General features: G+C 44.3%; 1 protein-coding gene across 1 annotated transcript; it reads left to right on the top strand.

The window, feature by feature from the left end:
* The first annotated feature begins 674 nt into the window (after nucleotides 1–674).
* Nucleotides 675–16452, top strand: mboat1 (membrane bound O-acyltransferase domain containing 1). Its single transcript, XM_061081886.1, has 13 exons — nucleotides 675–770; nucleotides 1643–1788; nucleotides 2232–2309; nucleotides 7889–7984; nucleotides 10278–10333; nucleotides 11085–11139; nucleotides 12054–12246; nucleotides 13938–14130; nucleotides 14219–14322; nucleotides 14410–14474; nucleotides 14574–14706; nucleotides 15235–15386; nucleotides 16302–16452. Exons 1-13 carry the CDS (start codon nucleotides 675–677, stop codon nucleotides 16450–16452), a joined length of 1518 nt encoding a protein of 505 aa, XP_060937869.1.
* The last annotated feature ends 1040 nt before the right edge of the window (nucleotides 16453–17492 follow it).

Below are 17492 nucleotides of genomic sequence, written 5' to 3'. Positions count from 1 at the left end.
TATTTATGGACTTTTACTTAAGTTAGGTTTAACACAGAGGATGCTATCTTTTCTTAATCTGTTTACAAACTAACTATTCACCACTAACACCCCTCCTTTTTATTTTGCTTCAAGATGTGAGGGGTTAAACAACTTTAGTATAACTTCCTCCTGATATAATAATAATAATAACAATAATAACAATAATGTATCACTTTTCCAAAAACAAGTTTATGCAATGCAATTCAAGATTTAAACAAGCTTTTACAAGACAATGGATCAAATTAAGCAATTAAACAAACAAAAGTTAAAAAAAAAAAAAAAAAAAGTGCTGTCTGTTTGTTCTAAAGCCTTGGATATTAAACCTTACTATGCACATGGTCAAGCCCTGCTTTTATTTGTGTAGCAATTACAGGAAACGGTATTAACGTTCTTCGCGTTTCAGTGGCATGTGAGCAGAGGAGGAGGAGGAGGAGGAGGAAGAAGAGGAGGAGGAGGAGGAAGAAGAGGAGGAGGAAGAGGAGGAGAGGCAGAGCTGGGAGTGCCATGCCCGGACTATCACACTGTGGACTGGCTTGACTTGTCGCGGAGGCTTTCGGGAAAACAATGAGTGAACAGTAGGTTGTTATTATTTTACTTTTTATAAAGTAAATAAAATAAGAAACGAAGACTGAGGTCCAGCAGATCAGCGCAGGATGATGGCAGAGCGTCAGACGGAGGCTGCGTTTGAAACGACCGGATCCAAGTGGCTGCAGCCCGTCAGTGACCAGCTGGGCTTCCCCCTGGATCAGGTACGATTCTCTGTCTGCAGCTGAGTCACAACGTGGGTATTACACACATGATGTACAGCTCTCAGAGTTATTAATAAAACATCTGTTATCTAGTGTTGTGACACATCTTCTCACTGAGACCTGCAGTGAACCCTCAGCAAACACACACACACACACACAGTGCTGTTCATGATTTGTCTCTTCTTCATTACTAGATACATTTTACTCTTTGATTCTGGAAGATATTTCTAATTGACACTAATTTTGGGACTGTTGTGTAGTCCTGAAAATTGATGATGTTTGTACCTGAAAAAACACTTTTTTGTTGGCTGTGATTTTGAAATTCTCCTGATGCCAGTTCACCAAAGATGCTGTGACAAAGTTTTGATTTATGGTCATTTGTCTGTGTGTGTCTATTTTTAAAACACAAAAACTGCAAGTGCATTACACATTTGGACAGATGCTATATTAAGGTTGATAAAATGTCTTGTTGTATATTTTACTCACTCTTTAATCTGCAGAACATGCTGCAATATTGTATTTCACATTATATATTTGATTTGTAGGTTTTGCAACTATTGACATGTTGAGCTTATGTTATAAAAAGTCTGTATGATAAAGAAGAGCTTATATGACAACATTTAAAAGTTGGTCTACTTAAAGTTTTCAGTGAGCTGTTTGATACTCTACCTGTAGAGCTGTACAACCTTATAGTATTGGGATGAAATCATTGTTGATGATTAAACAAGTGGGACAAGTTATTAGAACCTGTCACAGTTACAGCCTATGTGAGTTCTATGAGTTGTTTTAATCTTTTTACTCAAAGCACGTGGCTTGTTGACTATTTTTAGCAACTGTGGACTCCCATCCTCGTCTCTGTCTCGCCCACTCAGGTGAACTTTTTGGCGTGTCAGCTGTTCGCCCTGGCAGCCGCCTTCTGGTTCCGGCTCTACCTCAGCCCTCGCCATGCCAACCCTTTGGTCAGACACGCTGTGGCCACGCTCCTCGGCGTCGCCTTCCTCATCTTCTGCTTCGGATGGTACGGCATCATCCAGTCCCCAAACTGTGCATCTCCACATCCTCTCATATGACACTGCACCACATTCCTATTTTCTACTCTGAGCTGCTGCTGTGACTTGATGAGCAGCGTGTGCTGGGTAAAAATATGTGACTGTAGTTTACCACTGAGCACATCTCAGTTAACAATGGTCTACCTTCCTGGTGAATACACAGACGTCCAGTGAGCAGGGTCCAGCACCACATTGTAATCATGGGAGGACAATAAGGCTGTATAGACAGCAGAAGTGCAGAGAAGGCAGATGCACATGTGCTGGCATGAGTAACAGACCCCAGGGGTAAATGTGCTGAGGCTCTATTGGCACACACACCATCTTATCATCAACATACAGAACAAAGTCCCATCAACTGAAATAAATAAAACTGGTGATACACATTCTCTCACTTGTTTGTTCTTTTTTGCAGGTACTCGACTCACATCCTGACAGTGGTGGTCACAAGCTACGTGATTATGGTTAAAGCTGATATCGACAGTGTGCACAGGTGAGTCTCTGCCTTTGGAAGATCAGCATAAAAGTCTGGGACATGGCTATATTATGGACACAAAATGTTGCAGCACTGAAATGTTTAAGCCCGGTCTCATTTCAGTGACAGTGGTGAAAGGATAGTTACTGTTGACTTGAGGCAAAACTTGTCGGACAAGATCAGGCCAGAAACTATTTAAGTCATAGGTGTGTGTGGTGGGTCGGGCAGATGTACGAGATATTGATATTACTATTGATGATTTGTTGTGGTACCTCGTTTTTCATTTTAATCTTTAAAAAAGTCTTTATTCATTCAAGATCCTTTGGACCTTCCCATTCATTCACTCCCTCCCACACATTCCAGCACAGCAATGCAATGCACGGTGCTAGTTATCCCCTGGTAAAATGTGACCTAAACTTAAATACTGCTGTTGAAGGCATGCACTTGTAAAACTCGTCCGGTAGGGATCAGCCTGACGTGCCAGCCAGACCAGTCTGCTACATCAACACGGTTGGACAGTGTCTGAGGTTTAATGTAGTTTGTTTGTGTGTGTTGGCCTGGATTCAAACAACTTGGCTCAAGCACATTACGGAAATGTTTTATTCTCTTCAGGAATGGAGCAACATAAGTGTGTTGTGGTAACTGTAGGTCACTGTGGTATTCATGTGTAAAGGGAATACCGGCCAGCAGAGGAATATACAAACAGTATTGCTCTAAACACGTGAAAGCAAAAGTGTCAACTTTGTCCTGGATTAAACACGCGTGTACCCTTTTAAGCATATATTCCAGTAACTCAATGAATCAAGACAATCAAAGCACATAAAAAAAGGGAAATCCTTCTGCTGTTAGAGTCCTGACATCTAAGAGTTATATATATATATATATAACTCTTATATAATCTAGACCACAGTACTGGACACTGTATATATACAGTGTCCAGTACCGTGGTCCAGTGATTGGCACTGCTGCCTCAAGGCAAAAAGGTTCCAGGTTGAAATCCCTCTGGGGCCTTTCTGTGTGGACCTGGCATGTTCTCCCTGTGTTTGAAAGAGTTTTCTCTTGGTACTTCCAAAGTCCTATGACATGTAAACTGGGGTTAGGTTGGGGACTCTGAAATAACCATAGGTGTGAATGTGAGTGTTCATGTTATCTCTCGCCAAATGTCCGCTGGGATTGGGTTCCCCCCCGCGACCCCCAAAGGATAAGCAGTACAGATCATGGATGGATGGATGGATGGATAGTATTGTATGAGACTAGTAGGAGCTGCCAGCAAGGTGGTTTTGAATTTGTCTGTGGACAGATGTGTCACCGCAACAAGAGTTAGTAACAATACTATTGGGTGTGGTATGATTCATGAAGTTTGAGTTGTAGTATTACTGTGGAAGTGACTACTGAGTATTCATGTGTCAGAAAGTCAATACAAGGATCATCAGCGTTGTGACAATTGTGATCCCGGTGCCTTTTAGTCTCTAGTTTAAACCTGGCTTTATTCTGACCATGGGTGGGTCAGTGATCAATATGTAGAATCTTAGGGTAGCATTGTGTCACGGTTGGGATGGAGAGATGGACCCAAATGCAGAAATTATAAAGTAAAAGGTAATTTAATTAAATAAGTATTTAACAAAACAAACAAAACATTAACACTAAACAGTTAACAAACAAAACACGATGCTTACGCGGGGATACAGGAGATCAGGAGATCATGAAAGCACCATGGAAGGCAGGAGGGAAGACGAACAAACACCGCAGGAACACAGGACAGACAACACCGCAGGAAAAACAGGACAGACAACACCGCAGGAAAAACAGGCAAGAACAACAGACAATCCGACCGAGGACAAAGGGAAGACAGAGGCTTAAATACACAGGGAAGGCAGGGGCAATTGAACACAGGTGAAACACATGAGGGCAGAGCTGACAATCACAGACAGGAAGTGAAGACGGAAACAACACACAAGGAACACAGACTACAAAATAAAACAGGAAACAGAAACAGAGTGTGCAAACATGAAAACAACTAGAACACACACACAACAGAGACTTACTAAACAGAAAACACCTTTACAATTAAACATGCACTAAAGTGCCAGATCCTGACAGTACCCCCCCCTCAAGGGCCGGATACCAGACGGCCAAAAAAAAAAGAAAAAAAAGAACCGAGACGGGTGGGAGGAGGGGGGAACCGGAGGAGGGAATCCGGGACACGAACAGAGTCCTGGGCAGAGTTCAGGGGCTCAGGAGGGCGGCGCTGTGGCCGCTCAAGGGCAAAGTTCTGTGGCTAGGGGGGGCGGCGCCGTGGCCGCTCAAAGACAGAGTTCTGTGGCTCGGGAGGGCGGCGCCGTGGCCGCTCAAGGGCAAAGTTCTGTGGCTCGGGGGGGCGGCGCCGTGGCCACACAGGAACCGAGTTCTGAGGCCCCTCATGGACTGAGCACTGGGGGGCAGCCCTCAGCCCCGGACTTGGTGATAGAATCGGAGTTGCAGCAGCTCGGACCTCTGACGCCGGAACCGCTGTGACGTCTCTGGGGAACCTCCGGCGCTGAAGAGGGGCTAGCACCGGCGCTCTGAGGACCTCAGACGCCGGAACCAGAGTGGCGTCTGCCGGGATCCTCCCGTGTGAGACGGGGACTGGAGCAGGCACGGCGAGGACCTCAGACGCCGGAACCAGAGTGGTGTCCGCCGGGCCCCTCCGGCGTGGGACGGGGACTGGAGCAGGAACTGGAGCAGGCACGGCGAGGACCTCAGACGCCGGAACCAGAGTGGCGTCTGCCGGGACCCTCCGGCGTGGGACGGGGACAGGAGCGAGGACAGGAGCAGGCACCGCGAGGACCTCCGACGCCGGAAACAGAGTGGCGTCTGCCGGGACCCTCTGGCGCGGGACTGGGACAGGAGCGAGGACAGGAGCAGGCACCGCGAGGACCTCAGACACCGGAAACAGAGTGGCGTCTGCCGGGACCCTCCGGCGCGGGACTGGGACAGGAGCGAGGACAGGAGCAGGCACCGCTAGGACCTCCGACGCCGGAAACAGAGTGGCGTCTGCCGGGACCCTCCGGCGTGGGACTGGGACAGGAGCGAGGACAGGAGCAGGCACCGCGAGGACCTCCGACGCCGGAAACAGAGTGGCGTCTGCTGGGACCCTCCGGCGCGGGACTGGGACAGGAGCGAGGACAGGAGCAGGCACCGCGAGGACCTCCGACGCCGGAAACAGAGTGGCGTCTGCCGGGACCCTCCGGCGCGGGACTGGGACAGGAGCGAGGACAGGAGCAGGCACCGCGAGGACCTCCGACGCCGGAAACAGAGTGGCGTCTGCCGGGACCCTCCGGCGTGGGACTGGGACAGGAGCGAGGACAGGAGCAGGCACCGCGAGGACCTCAGACGCCGGAAACAGAGTGGCGTCTGCCAGGACCCTCCGGCGCGGGACTGGGACAGGAGCGAGGACAGGAGCAGGCACCGCGAGGACCTCCGACGCCAGAAGCAGAGTGGCGTCTGCCGGGATCCTCCGGCGCGGGACAGGAGCAGGGACTGGAGGTGGCTGGCTCCCAGTTGAGGCTGAAGGTGGCTGGGGCCCAGTTGAGGCTGGAGGCGGCTGGGGCCCAGTTGAGGCTGGAGGTGGCTGGGGCCCAGTTGAGGCTGGAGGCGGCTGGGGCCCAGTTGAGGCTGGAGGCGGCTGGGGCCCAGTTGAGGCTGGAGGCGGCTGGGGCCCAGTTGAGGCTGGAGGCGGCTGGGGCCCAGTTGAGGCTGGAGGCGGCTGGGGCCCAGTTGAGGCTGGAGACGGCTGGGGCCCAGTTGAGGCTGGAGACGGCTGGGGCCCAGTTGAGGCTGGAGACGGCTGGAACCCAGTTGAGGCTGGAGGTGGCTGGAACCCAGTTGAGGCTGGAGACGGCTGGGACCCAGTTGAGGCTGGAGACGGCTGGGACCCAGTTGAGGCTGGAGGTTGGAGGCTTCTGCTATGGATGCCCCCTCTCCAACGTCCACCAACCACAGCAGAACCCTTCTTGAAACTGCGGGGACCACCAACCGCAGAGCTCCTCCACAGGCTGCGGGGTCCACCACGGGCCAGACGGGTTCCCTCGAAGGGGTTAGTGGATGGGGCTGGAGGGCTGCGCAGTGTCCTCAACCGCTCCTGCACCTCCAGGAGGTAGGGGACGTAATGGCTGACCAAGGGACGATCTTTCAGCCAGGCCTCCAACACCAAGATCGCCTCCAGGGTCTCAGCAGTGTCTGAACCTCCCCCCTCCAGCTCAGACACCAAACAATCAAAATAATAAACTCTTTCACTCCAAAAACTAATCTCTGCTGGGTCCATATTATGGTCGGATTGTACTGTCACGGTTGGGATGGAGAGATGGACCCAAATGCAGAAATTATAAAGCAAAAGGTAATTTAATTAAATAAGTATTTAACAAAACAAACAAAACATTAACACTAAACAGTTAACAAACAAAACACGATGCTTACGCGGGGATACAGGAGATCAGGAGATCATGAAAGCACCATGGAAGGCAGGAGGGAAGACGAACAAACACCGCAGGAACACAGGACAGACAACACCGCAGGAAAAACAGGACAGACAACACCGCAGGAAAAACAGGCAAGAAAAACAGACAATCCGACCGAGGACAAAGGGAAGACAGAGGCTTAAATACACAGGGAAGGCAGGGGCAATTGAACACAGGTGAAACACATGAGGGCAGAGCTGACAATCACAGACAGGAAGTGAAGACGGAAACAACACACAAGGAACACAGACTACAAAATAAAACAGGAAACAGAAACAGGGTGTGCAAACATGAAAACAACTAGAACACACACACAACAGAGACTTACTAAACAGAAAACACCTTTACAATTAAACATGCACTAAAGTGCCAGATCCTGACACATTGAAACATTTCATGAAACATGATCTCTTTGATGACGTTGGTTTCCTTCAGTCAAATTTTATAAACTAATTTATGTATGTCTAAGTTGAAGTTATTAAGTCAGATCCTACATTTTGTTGGTCTCCAAGGAGCTCCTTGTGTCAGGCAGAATAAAGTCATCACACTTTAACCAATGTTCAAAGACAGATGTCTCACTGAGCTGCATGTTGAGACATGCATATAGTAAGCATTCCCCTGTTAACAAATAAATGAGATTATACCAAAGAGGGATAAGTTCTTCTGATTCGTTTCTAATGTACAAGTGCACCAATAAAGTTCGGTGCCAAAGCAAATGTAAAGTAATAAAATAAAATGATTAAAGTGAAATGATGTTATCATGAATTAATTACATTTCCAAAGGAATTCATAAGTATTACTTTGGCAAAGACACAAAGCTGCACTCTTGTGTATTTGTACAGATTGTACCAGTGTGCTATAAATTCCCTAACCCAAATCAAAGGTATTGGTATTGGTGCCAAATGTGTGACAACCATTTCCAGTAATGTATTAATAACATCCATATCAGCATAAAGCAGAAGCAATTCAAGAATGTGCCAAAGCATAAACACATGACCAAGAGGTGGCAGCCCTACTCGGTATTATTTACAGGAAATATTCGACAATGTAGCATCTTATCTGTCTCTCATCTTGTTTGATTTTTCATCCCTTTACATGCAGGTACTCCATGGTGACGGCTATGGGCTTCCTGACTGTGTGCCAAGTGAGCCGTGTCTTCATATTTAACTATGGGATACTGTCCACTGACTTCTCTGGGTAAGAAAAACAACAATCAGTCCCCTCACCACCTCTTTTCCTCTCGGTCTTAATAAAACCTTCACTGATGTGAGCGTATTCATCACCTCAGTTTTTGAGCAGTTGTTACGTTATCAGTTGAACTGCGCCCCGGCCTTGTGTCAATACAACACGCTGATTAAAAAAAGCAGCAGTGGGAATTGTTCACAGTTGACATTTTCCAGCCAGGTAGAGAGTTAAGTTGCTCGCTGCCTCCTGCTCTGTAACGTTACTGTGTTAGAAACTAGGAGACAACAGTTTACTTTTAAATATGCAAGTTTTCCTCATTCAAATACCACATTTCCTCCAAGGATCACAAAGAAGAGTTTAGCACAGTGGGAGGGGATTTCCTCTAACAGAAGACTTGCAGCCACTCATCCGTAATTTCTCGTTATTGGTTTAGTGAGAGATTACATATTGAAAATGCATTGTAAGCTCTTCCTCCACAGCTGCTTCCACATTGCTAGCATGCTATTGCTGTGATAAATATTAATTCTGCTAGCCCACAGCTTATCTCATTGTTGATCACCTTTCATAGAAAGTCTTCTCCCATGATTCACAAATTAAACACGGATCTGCCATCACCTATGCGTGCTTCTACAGAATAAAGTTCTAAAGTTATCAGTTGACTTTTCTGGCTCCTGTATTCAGCAGCGTCTTTACCCAGTTCTCGTGTGGATGAATTTTCTGGCAGCGTCAGTCTCTCTCCCCATGACTCTGGTGACGAGCAGCCAGGCCTCTGACTCAGCCTTTGGGGGGGGGGGGGGGGTTATGTATTGAATCAAGATCCAGCTGCGTCAAGCTTTCAGATTGGACAGATAAATGGCTGTGAGTCACAGAGATGGTGCTTGTATGTGTGAGTTTGAGATTTGCTCTTTTTCTTTCTGGCAAAACAGCAAATGTAGGGAATGGTCAGGATTGTGTTGCGTTGTTTTTCCTGTAGGAAGGTGTCATGCACTTAATCTCAAATCTGTTTCGCTTTCCCATTTGACTTCCAAACGCTGCAGAACAGAAACTAAACTGGGTCAACACTTTGGTCTTCGTGGAAAAAACAGAGTGTGATGCTGCAGTGGTGCGGTGCTGCACATACCAGCTGGCACCCTGAAAGCGTTTCTCCAAAGCCCGGTGCCAGCTCTCACTGAGCCGGCCCTCCCAGCCTCATGGCCAGGCCCCTCTCCCCCTTAGTTTTCCATGCTGTGTGCACAATGCGGGCCCCACATACTGGCTCCTGTATGTGTGTGAGATAGTTAAATGTGTGCTTGTGCTCACAGTGCTTACACACTCACATTCTCCAGACAGAGAGGTCTCTATCTTTGAATGAAACTAGTGGGGGTGTGAATCTGTCAGTCGAGAAGACAGGACCTGATCGCCCTTCGCAGTTATCTCACTTGGTGGTGTCCATAATTTTGTCACTCACTGAGACAAATGAAACCGATGTTTAAACTGTGCCACTTAAAGGACTTATTCTACACTAATTGTATGTTCTCTTAAAGGTTCAGTGTGTAGATTTTAGTGACATCTAGTGGTGAAGTTGCACATTGCAGCTGAACATCCCTTGCCTCACCCTCCCCTTCCAACGCGAAAGAGAATCTGTGGTAGCCTTCAGTTGTCCTAAAAACTAAAAGGTGTTTATTTTGACCAGTTTGGGGTTTGATGTAAATATAGAGTATTTAAATCGTAAGGGCCCATCAATTCGTTGAATTTAGAATTTTTTAAATAAAATTCCTCCAATAGATCCTTTTCACCTTTTAAGCGTGTTTAAGTGAACGTTTAGATATCAATAATTGACCTGACAAAGCACTGCTGGAAAAGAACAAGGACATTCTCAAGGTCAAATTAATTCTGCTGCTTCATACAGTGGCTCATCACCTCCGTCAGGTGGTGTATTTGAATTGATTTCAATGAGTCTGTGTCATTTGGTGCAGCTTCATTGAGTTTAAGGGGACTGCTCTTCTGAGTGCCAGTCTAGTTAGCCAGTGTTTTAAAGGCAGGGCTTTGTAAGGTCAGTATAGAAAATGACTTGCTTGCTGAGCTGTGGTGGTCTTGTGTTTGAATTTTATTATTTTATTTTAATCAAGATTTCTTTACCAAAAATCTTACCGTGATCATCTGTTCTTGTAGGTTTCTTAGTGACACTGTCAAATTCCATGGCACAGTTTTGTGAAAGTTAGAAATTAGAAAATGTTCTTGTGAAAAGATATTCAGGTTCATACATTACATCTTTGTTTTCATTTCAGGATTCACCAAATGTATTTTCTCTGCTCTTTCTGCTCAGGCCTCTGATGATAGTAACTCAGAAGATCACCACACTGGCTTTCCAGCTCCATGATGGTAAGATAAAGGACACACACACACACACACACACACACACACACACACACACACACACACACACACACACACACACACACACACACACACACACACACACACATGGAGATAACAAACTTCCACAATTACGTGACATTAAACATTAGGGTTTTTTCATTTCAGGTTTTCTCAACTAATATAACAGGAAAAGCTGAGATGTTGCTCATAACTTTAATAATTGTTCCCTTTAATTTGAATGCTCCTGCCACTGCATCATCAAGACAGTCACTGTGTCTTAATTCTAACAATACTTTAGTCAGTACACATACATGTAGTACAATCACTACACTTGTTTGTGATATATCTACTTTGCTCACTCAACCTTAAAATGAGCTGCCATTTTGTCAAGTTTGAAAATACATTGGTGGCCTCTGACCTTCTGCTACGGAGCCAAGATGGCTACCGGTGAGGGGGAGGGGTTTCCATGCTGCTATAATTGTCCTTGTGACACAGCGTGTGAATCTTTCTGCAGTAAATCATGGCACTGAAGCAGCTAAATGGATCCAGCCCTCGAGGATTTATACTGGCAATATCTGTACTTCTCCTACTGTGAAATGATAAGAGGGCTCCCATGAAAAAGGCCCATTACTGTGAAATTGAATCATCCTGTAATAGGGCATAATAGATAAGAAAAGATTAAACAGGGTGGTGTCGGATTAATTAAAAGTTTTCAAACAGGCTTAATATTGATGATTCATCCCTTATTTTTCAGGTACGTGCAAGAAATCTGAACAGCTGACCCCGGAGCAGGAGCTTCATGCAATAAAGTGAGTTTTAAATATGTTAAAACAAGCAAAGGACTTTTATATGTTGCTGTGTGAATAAGTTTAACTCTAAACCCAAACCTACTGTAACGATGCGTATGTGAGCAGAGAGGGTTGCCTCTGAATGAACGCCTTATTTTAAAGAATAAATAAATATAAATAACTTTTCTTTTCCTTCAGCCACCAGGGACAATGACAAGGACATCATGGTGACTAGATTATTCATGTAAAAAAAGCACCGTTTTGCATGAAAATATTGAATTGTTATGCATGTGAATCAATAGAACTACATTCATCAGTGTGTCACTATAAAAACAAAAAGAAAAAGGTACAAATAAACACTTAGAACACTTAGTGCTGTACTCGTCCAGTAACCCTGCACATGTACAGTCTGTGATTGTCTCATGTTTGACACTTTATTGTAAGATGCCTGTGCCGATTCTGTAGGGCTCAGTTTCAATTGTACCACTTGTATATACAAGCTTTATGTCATAACCAGTAATATTGAAGAACGCTCAGCAAGTGGAAACCAACTTGAGTTGAGAAATCAATAAACTTATTGAAAAGAACATTTCTTTGTGATTTCCTGGAATTTTAGTATTTGCAGGAACAAACCCTGGTTCCCTAAAGGCTGTAACTGTTCTTATCAGAGCCAAAGAAAGACAAACTAAATCTCATTTATAACATTCAGATTGTCTCTATGTGAAATTTTATAAAGGCACTGTTTTACATGTATGTTCCCCTTTCACCTGTCATTAACAATACAGTTTGACACAATTTTTTATATTTTATTTAAAAATACATGGCATGCTTTCCTCACAGTGATCACCTGAACTGATCACTGTTTTCAAACTGAAAATGAAAGGCGTGTTCCCTGATGTTGTTTTCAGCGATTCCTTCTGTTGTTCTTTGTGCAGGGTGAGGCCGTCTCTCATCGAGTACATGAGCTACAATCTGAACTTCCTGAGCATCCTGGTGGGGCCGTGCAGTAACTATAAGGACTACATAGACTTCATCGAGGGCCGACACGTCAGCCAGAGGCTCAGGCAGCACTCGGGGACGTGTAACGGACAGAACGGCTACGACAAGACGCCAAACCCGTCACCTCTGGTAAGGTCATGAATGTTCATCTATATATTAGACAATGCACATCCTGGGAATATAGTCTGTGCCTCTTATCTAGAACAGTCCTTAATTAAAGTTTAATACTTTTCACCTGCATTGTCTGAGAGTGTACCGGCCTATTGTTTAATTAAACTCCTCTTAAAGCTGTAATTAACCCCGGTCCATGTTGTTTGGTCTGTAACTTAAGATGTGTAGAAATAAATTGGCAGAAATAGAAATAGCGTGTGTTGACTTGCTGAAATCAATGTGTCCCAGAGGGCTTAAAGAACTGGTGCATCCAGTCGTGTACAGATCCAATATGTTCCAATTTAAAGAACACGTCACCTGAGCCTGAATGAACATAGTGAAAGGTTCAGTGTTTTGTTTCTGTCTCTGTTCTGCTTTTTTATGTTCAAAGCCAAAACTGAACATCCGCGTAATTAGAAGAGGTGTTAATAATAAAACTTTTGCAGCAAAAACATACAAAGTACATTTAACTGATTATAACTATACTTTCCTGACCTTAATATAACAAATTTCCTCTGGCGTCAGCTGGACCTGATTTTGATGTGACCTGTATTGTCCACTTCTCATCTTGTCTAATCGTCAGTTTGAAAAAGTAACTTAGTTACTTTACAGATTACGTGATTTTAAAAGTAACTTAGTTACTTTACAGATTACTTGATTTTAAAAGTAACTAAGTTAGATTACAAGTTACTTTATTAGTTACATTCAGCAGCTGCCGACAACACCCCCGCCGCCTCAACATAAAAATGACAAACCGGTTTTGCCAACACTCACTTTATTAGAAGTGCATTTTTAACAGTAATGTACACAACAACAACGTATAATGTATCTCCTGACATTTTAAGTTGAACTTAAAAACTATTTCCTGAAAAAATACATGTTTTTATGAAAATAAAAGAATGACAATCTTTCTTGACCTGACATATTTAACTGTTAACACTGTAATGGAAAAACTTACTACTTATGATCTACATTGTTTATAAATGTAACTTTTCAACATGTTTTATGAACATTGTACCTGTTGTTCACAGCATTAGAGAAGCAAGGAGTGGTTTTACAAAAAGCTGTTCTGTGGGGCAGCCCGGCATTGACAGTAGTAGGGATCTTGTTTATTATGGCACAAAACAAGGTCATTCAACTTAATTGTTGCATAGGCTACATGACCTCACTCCCAGAGACGTAAGAAGAAAATCAAATATATTGTAACGGACTGGGTTTATGCTGGATTTGACGTATGTTCAGTAAAACACTGTGTTGAAGGAGCGCTCCGATATCCTGAGGGTCAGTGAAGGGGTTGGGGTGGGACATGTGACTGTTTGGACCAATAGGATGGCGTTGTTGGGGATGTCAGGCCCTCATTGGCTGCTTGTGTTGGGGATCGGGGGGCAATGAGGAAGTGAAGTGTTTTTGATGTGTGCGATTGACGGAGTAAGAGCGAGAAGTGCACAAGTTTGTGTAGATGATAATAAAAGTAACAAAAAGTACACAAAATAGTAACACACAGTGACTTGGAGGAGTAACTGTAATCTGATTACTGGTTTGGAAATAGTAACGCGTTAGATTACTCATTACTGAAAAAAGGGGTCAGATTAGAGTAACGCGTTACTAAGTAGCGCGTTACCCGCATCACTGCTAATCGTGATGTACGTTTGCATTTTGTTCCCGTGCAGAATGCTGTGTGTCAGAAGCTGCTCGTCTGCTGTGGCTGTTTGCTGTTCTTCCTCACTGTGACTCGCTCGTTGCCCATAACGCACAACGTGGACCCCCACTTTGTCAGCCACGCCCCCTTCCTCACCAGGCTCACCTACGCTTTCTTCTCCATACAAGCAGCCAGGCCCAAGTTCTACTTCGCCTGGACACTGGGTGAGCACAGAGTGTGTCCACTGCCAATATAAAGAGGACAAACACTATTATTGTTATTGCCATTTAAGACTTGATGGTTTTTTTCCAGCCGACGCTGTGAACAACGCTGCAGGTTATGGTTTCAAGGGGATGGATGAAAATGGAAAGCCATCATGGGATCTCATCTGCAACCTCAACATCTTTCGAATCGAGGTACCGTCACGGAAATCAATTTTGGTCGGAGACCACCACTGACTAGAGGATTAGAGTTACTGACATGTGTTCCCTGTTTGTTTTAAGTCTGCAACCAGTTTCAAGACTTTCATTGACAACTGGAATATTCAAACAGGAATTTGGCTCAAAACGTGAGTTCTTCAAAATATGAAGTCATGCACACAGAAAACATTTACTTTCCATTTTACATACACTCTCATGCACACGTTTAATTTCTGCCATCTCCTCAGTGTGTGTTACGACCGAGCCCCCAAGCACCGGTTGGCGTTGACATTCATCTTGTCTGCCCTGTGGCACGGCGTCTATCCAGGCTATTATTTTACATTCATCACCGCCATCCCCATCACCATGGCAGCACGAGCAGTGAGTACCTTACCCTCTCTGGAAAACTAAATTAAATGTCTATATATAGGACAGTCAGTATTTTCTCCAAATTAAATTTTCATAGCTTTATTACATTCCCAGCCCTTCTAAATATATGTATTAATCAAAAGTTTGTTATTGTAACGGCATTCTTGATCATATTTAAGAAGTTTTAGAATTGTGTATTGGTCAGAAAAGGTGTGTTCCTGTGTGTGAAGGGCTTGAATTGACTTTTTCCCCCAAATTTGTGGTCTGGCTGTTTCTCTCTTCTCAGTGTGTGAGGTAAAGACGGTATAGCAGCATCTTACTGACCTGTTGAAGAAAATACATAAAATATAAATATAAAATGTAACATACAGAAACCTTTTAGTCTAAATTCATTGAAACTAAGGAAAACATTAAAGGAAGATAAAAAAAAGTACATATATATATTCACGTAACTTAACATCAATAGCACTGTTCAGGTACATCAAGTGTGAAATAGAACAGTTATTTATCCGTCTGGCTTCCTCTTTCTCTCCCCACCAGATAAGGAAGTCGGTTCGTCACAACTTCCTGTCCTCCACAGACTTGAAGCTGTTTTACGACATCCTAACCTGGGCGGCCACTCAGCTCGCCATCTGCTACACTGTCATGCCTTTCTTACTTCTTGCAGTAGAGCCCACTTTGGTTTATTACAGGTACGTCCCCCGTATTTAATTATCTAATCACACCAGACACCCTGGATGCATTCGTACGACTGCATGAGTTTGTGTGATGCAAAAACAATCCATCATCTGTCCACGGACTCCAGTTCACTTCTTTGACCAAAGCCAAAAGTTATGACCTTGCAGACTGTCGATGCTTTTCTCACACACCACTTCTCTTGGTTTTTTGTTGCTCAGCTAAATGCAACAAAAAAGGAGCTCCTCTTCTTGCTGCTGTTTTGAGATCAGTCTTATTTTCTACAGCATGTGAAGAATGTGTCTGTGTATGCAGACACCTGATTGTTTGTATGGAATCATGTGTGCAGCTGCTGTGTCTGTGTATACTGAAGTTTGAACAAAACTTGAAATGAGAGGATTTGATTTACATTAATACATAACATCCATATGTTTGTTGGCTACTTGTCTGTATCTGGGATATTCATTAATATGTGTTCGGTTTACAGTCAAAGAAAGTATTTCGGAGGGTCCTACAGTCTGAAATCATAAATCAATTATTATATTAAATTCTAAATGTCAGGAAATATTGATCAATTTTCAGGCAAAGAAGAAAATATAAGATATTATTTCCACATAAGAAGCTGGAACCAGAGAATTTTGATGCTCTTTCATAAATAATGACTAAATTGATTAACAAGATATGTGCAGATATATTTCCAGCTGTTGTTTTTATGTTCTTCTACTAATTGATTTATCAAATAATAATTGCAGCTCTAATTTATGAAATATATAAATACCCTGTCTATTGGCGACTCGCATTTATTATGCAAATTATGTTTTGACAAATATTCCACATTTGGGTTTTTAACAGATTTTGTCGCCTGCTGTACTCTGTAATGTTCTAAATCAGTTTGGTGCATTGATGACAAAGTTTTCTCCTCTCTTTCTCAGGTCTATGTTCTTCCACGTGCACATCATTAGCATTCTGGCTGCGATCGGCCTGCATCAGAAACACAAAGCCAGGGACCCCTCTGCCACCACCAAAACACACTTAGCCCAGTGCCAGCCTGTTCACTCCAACAACAACGACAAAGTAGACTGACCCCCCCACCCCCCCCCCCATCACGTTGTTTCAACAGGCGCTCAGTGCACGGTGTTCCTTTAAAGACAAGAAGTGAATATCCTCCAAGGGAAACCACACAGGATTTGAACCTTTGGCACTGGATGAACACGGGAGGAGCTTTTCTTCCATATTTTAAGATTTAGACAATACATGAGACAAGCTCAGTGGACAGACAGGAAAGAAAACTAGCCGAAGGAGCATCTCTGGTGCCACCACCAGGAAAATAACTGACCTCCCTCAACTTTCCCCCCCCACCCTCTGTCCCCTCCATGCCCATCTCGACACCGGGCCGCCCGCTCCGACAACAATGTCACAGTGTGAAGAGAGAGAGGAGACTCGCTCTCCTCCCCTGTCCTCTATCACCACCGTCCTGCCCACTGGCGGGACGTCAGCCAGCGCAGTGGGGGAGCAGCTCATGAAGAGGGCACGAATATCACCACACACACACACAAAAACACTAACTCATGCATAACTCAGGCACTAGGAAACAAATTTGCACATATTTTCTCTTAGACACGCTTGCACTCGGTCACACTCTGCTGGAGCACAAAGGCCGCCCTTGTGAGGCTGCAACAAAGAAGCATGCCATAGGGGGAGAGAGAGAGAGCCTGTGTACCCATTGCACCCACTATGCCCAGAGTGTGTGTCTATGTGTGTCTCTGTGTGTGTCTGTATGTGTGTGTTGGCCTTGCCATATAAAAGTGTGGACTGTGTCGCTATTCCTCCCACTGGGTAGAGAGTCACTTGAAATACATAGTGCAGCTCTCCCACCGATCCTTTGAAACCACAACTATAAAAGTGTTTTTCGGATGAGATGACAGCTCCTCGTGGTGAGGAGACTCGACTGTTCTCTAAACACGTTGTTATAGTTTCAATGGATCATACTACAGCCGTGAAAATGCAAAGGAAAGGTTGAAAATATGTAAAACATCAAAACAGTTTAGCAACAAGCTTTAGCTCATGTCAGTTTGCATCTCACGCCAATATTCAGATATTTATATGATTGGGAATGATAAGCA

This window comes from Limanda limanda, chromosome 11 (genome assembly GCF_963576545.1).
Source record: "Limanda limanda chromosome 11, fLimLim1.1, whole genome shotgun sequence".
Taxonomy (NCBI): domain Eukaryota; kingdom Metazoa; phylum Chordata; class Actinopteri; order Pleuronectiformes; family Pleuronectidae; genus Limanda; species Limanda limanda.
The sequence above is the reverse complement of the archived record's forward strand: the minus strand, read 5'-3'. Positions and strand labels throughout refer to the sequence as shown.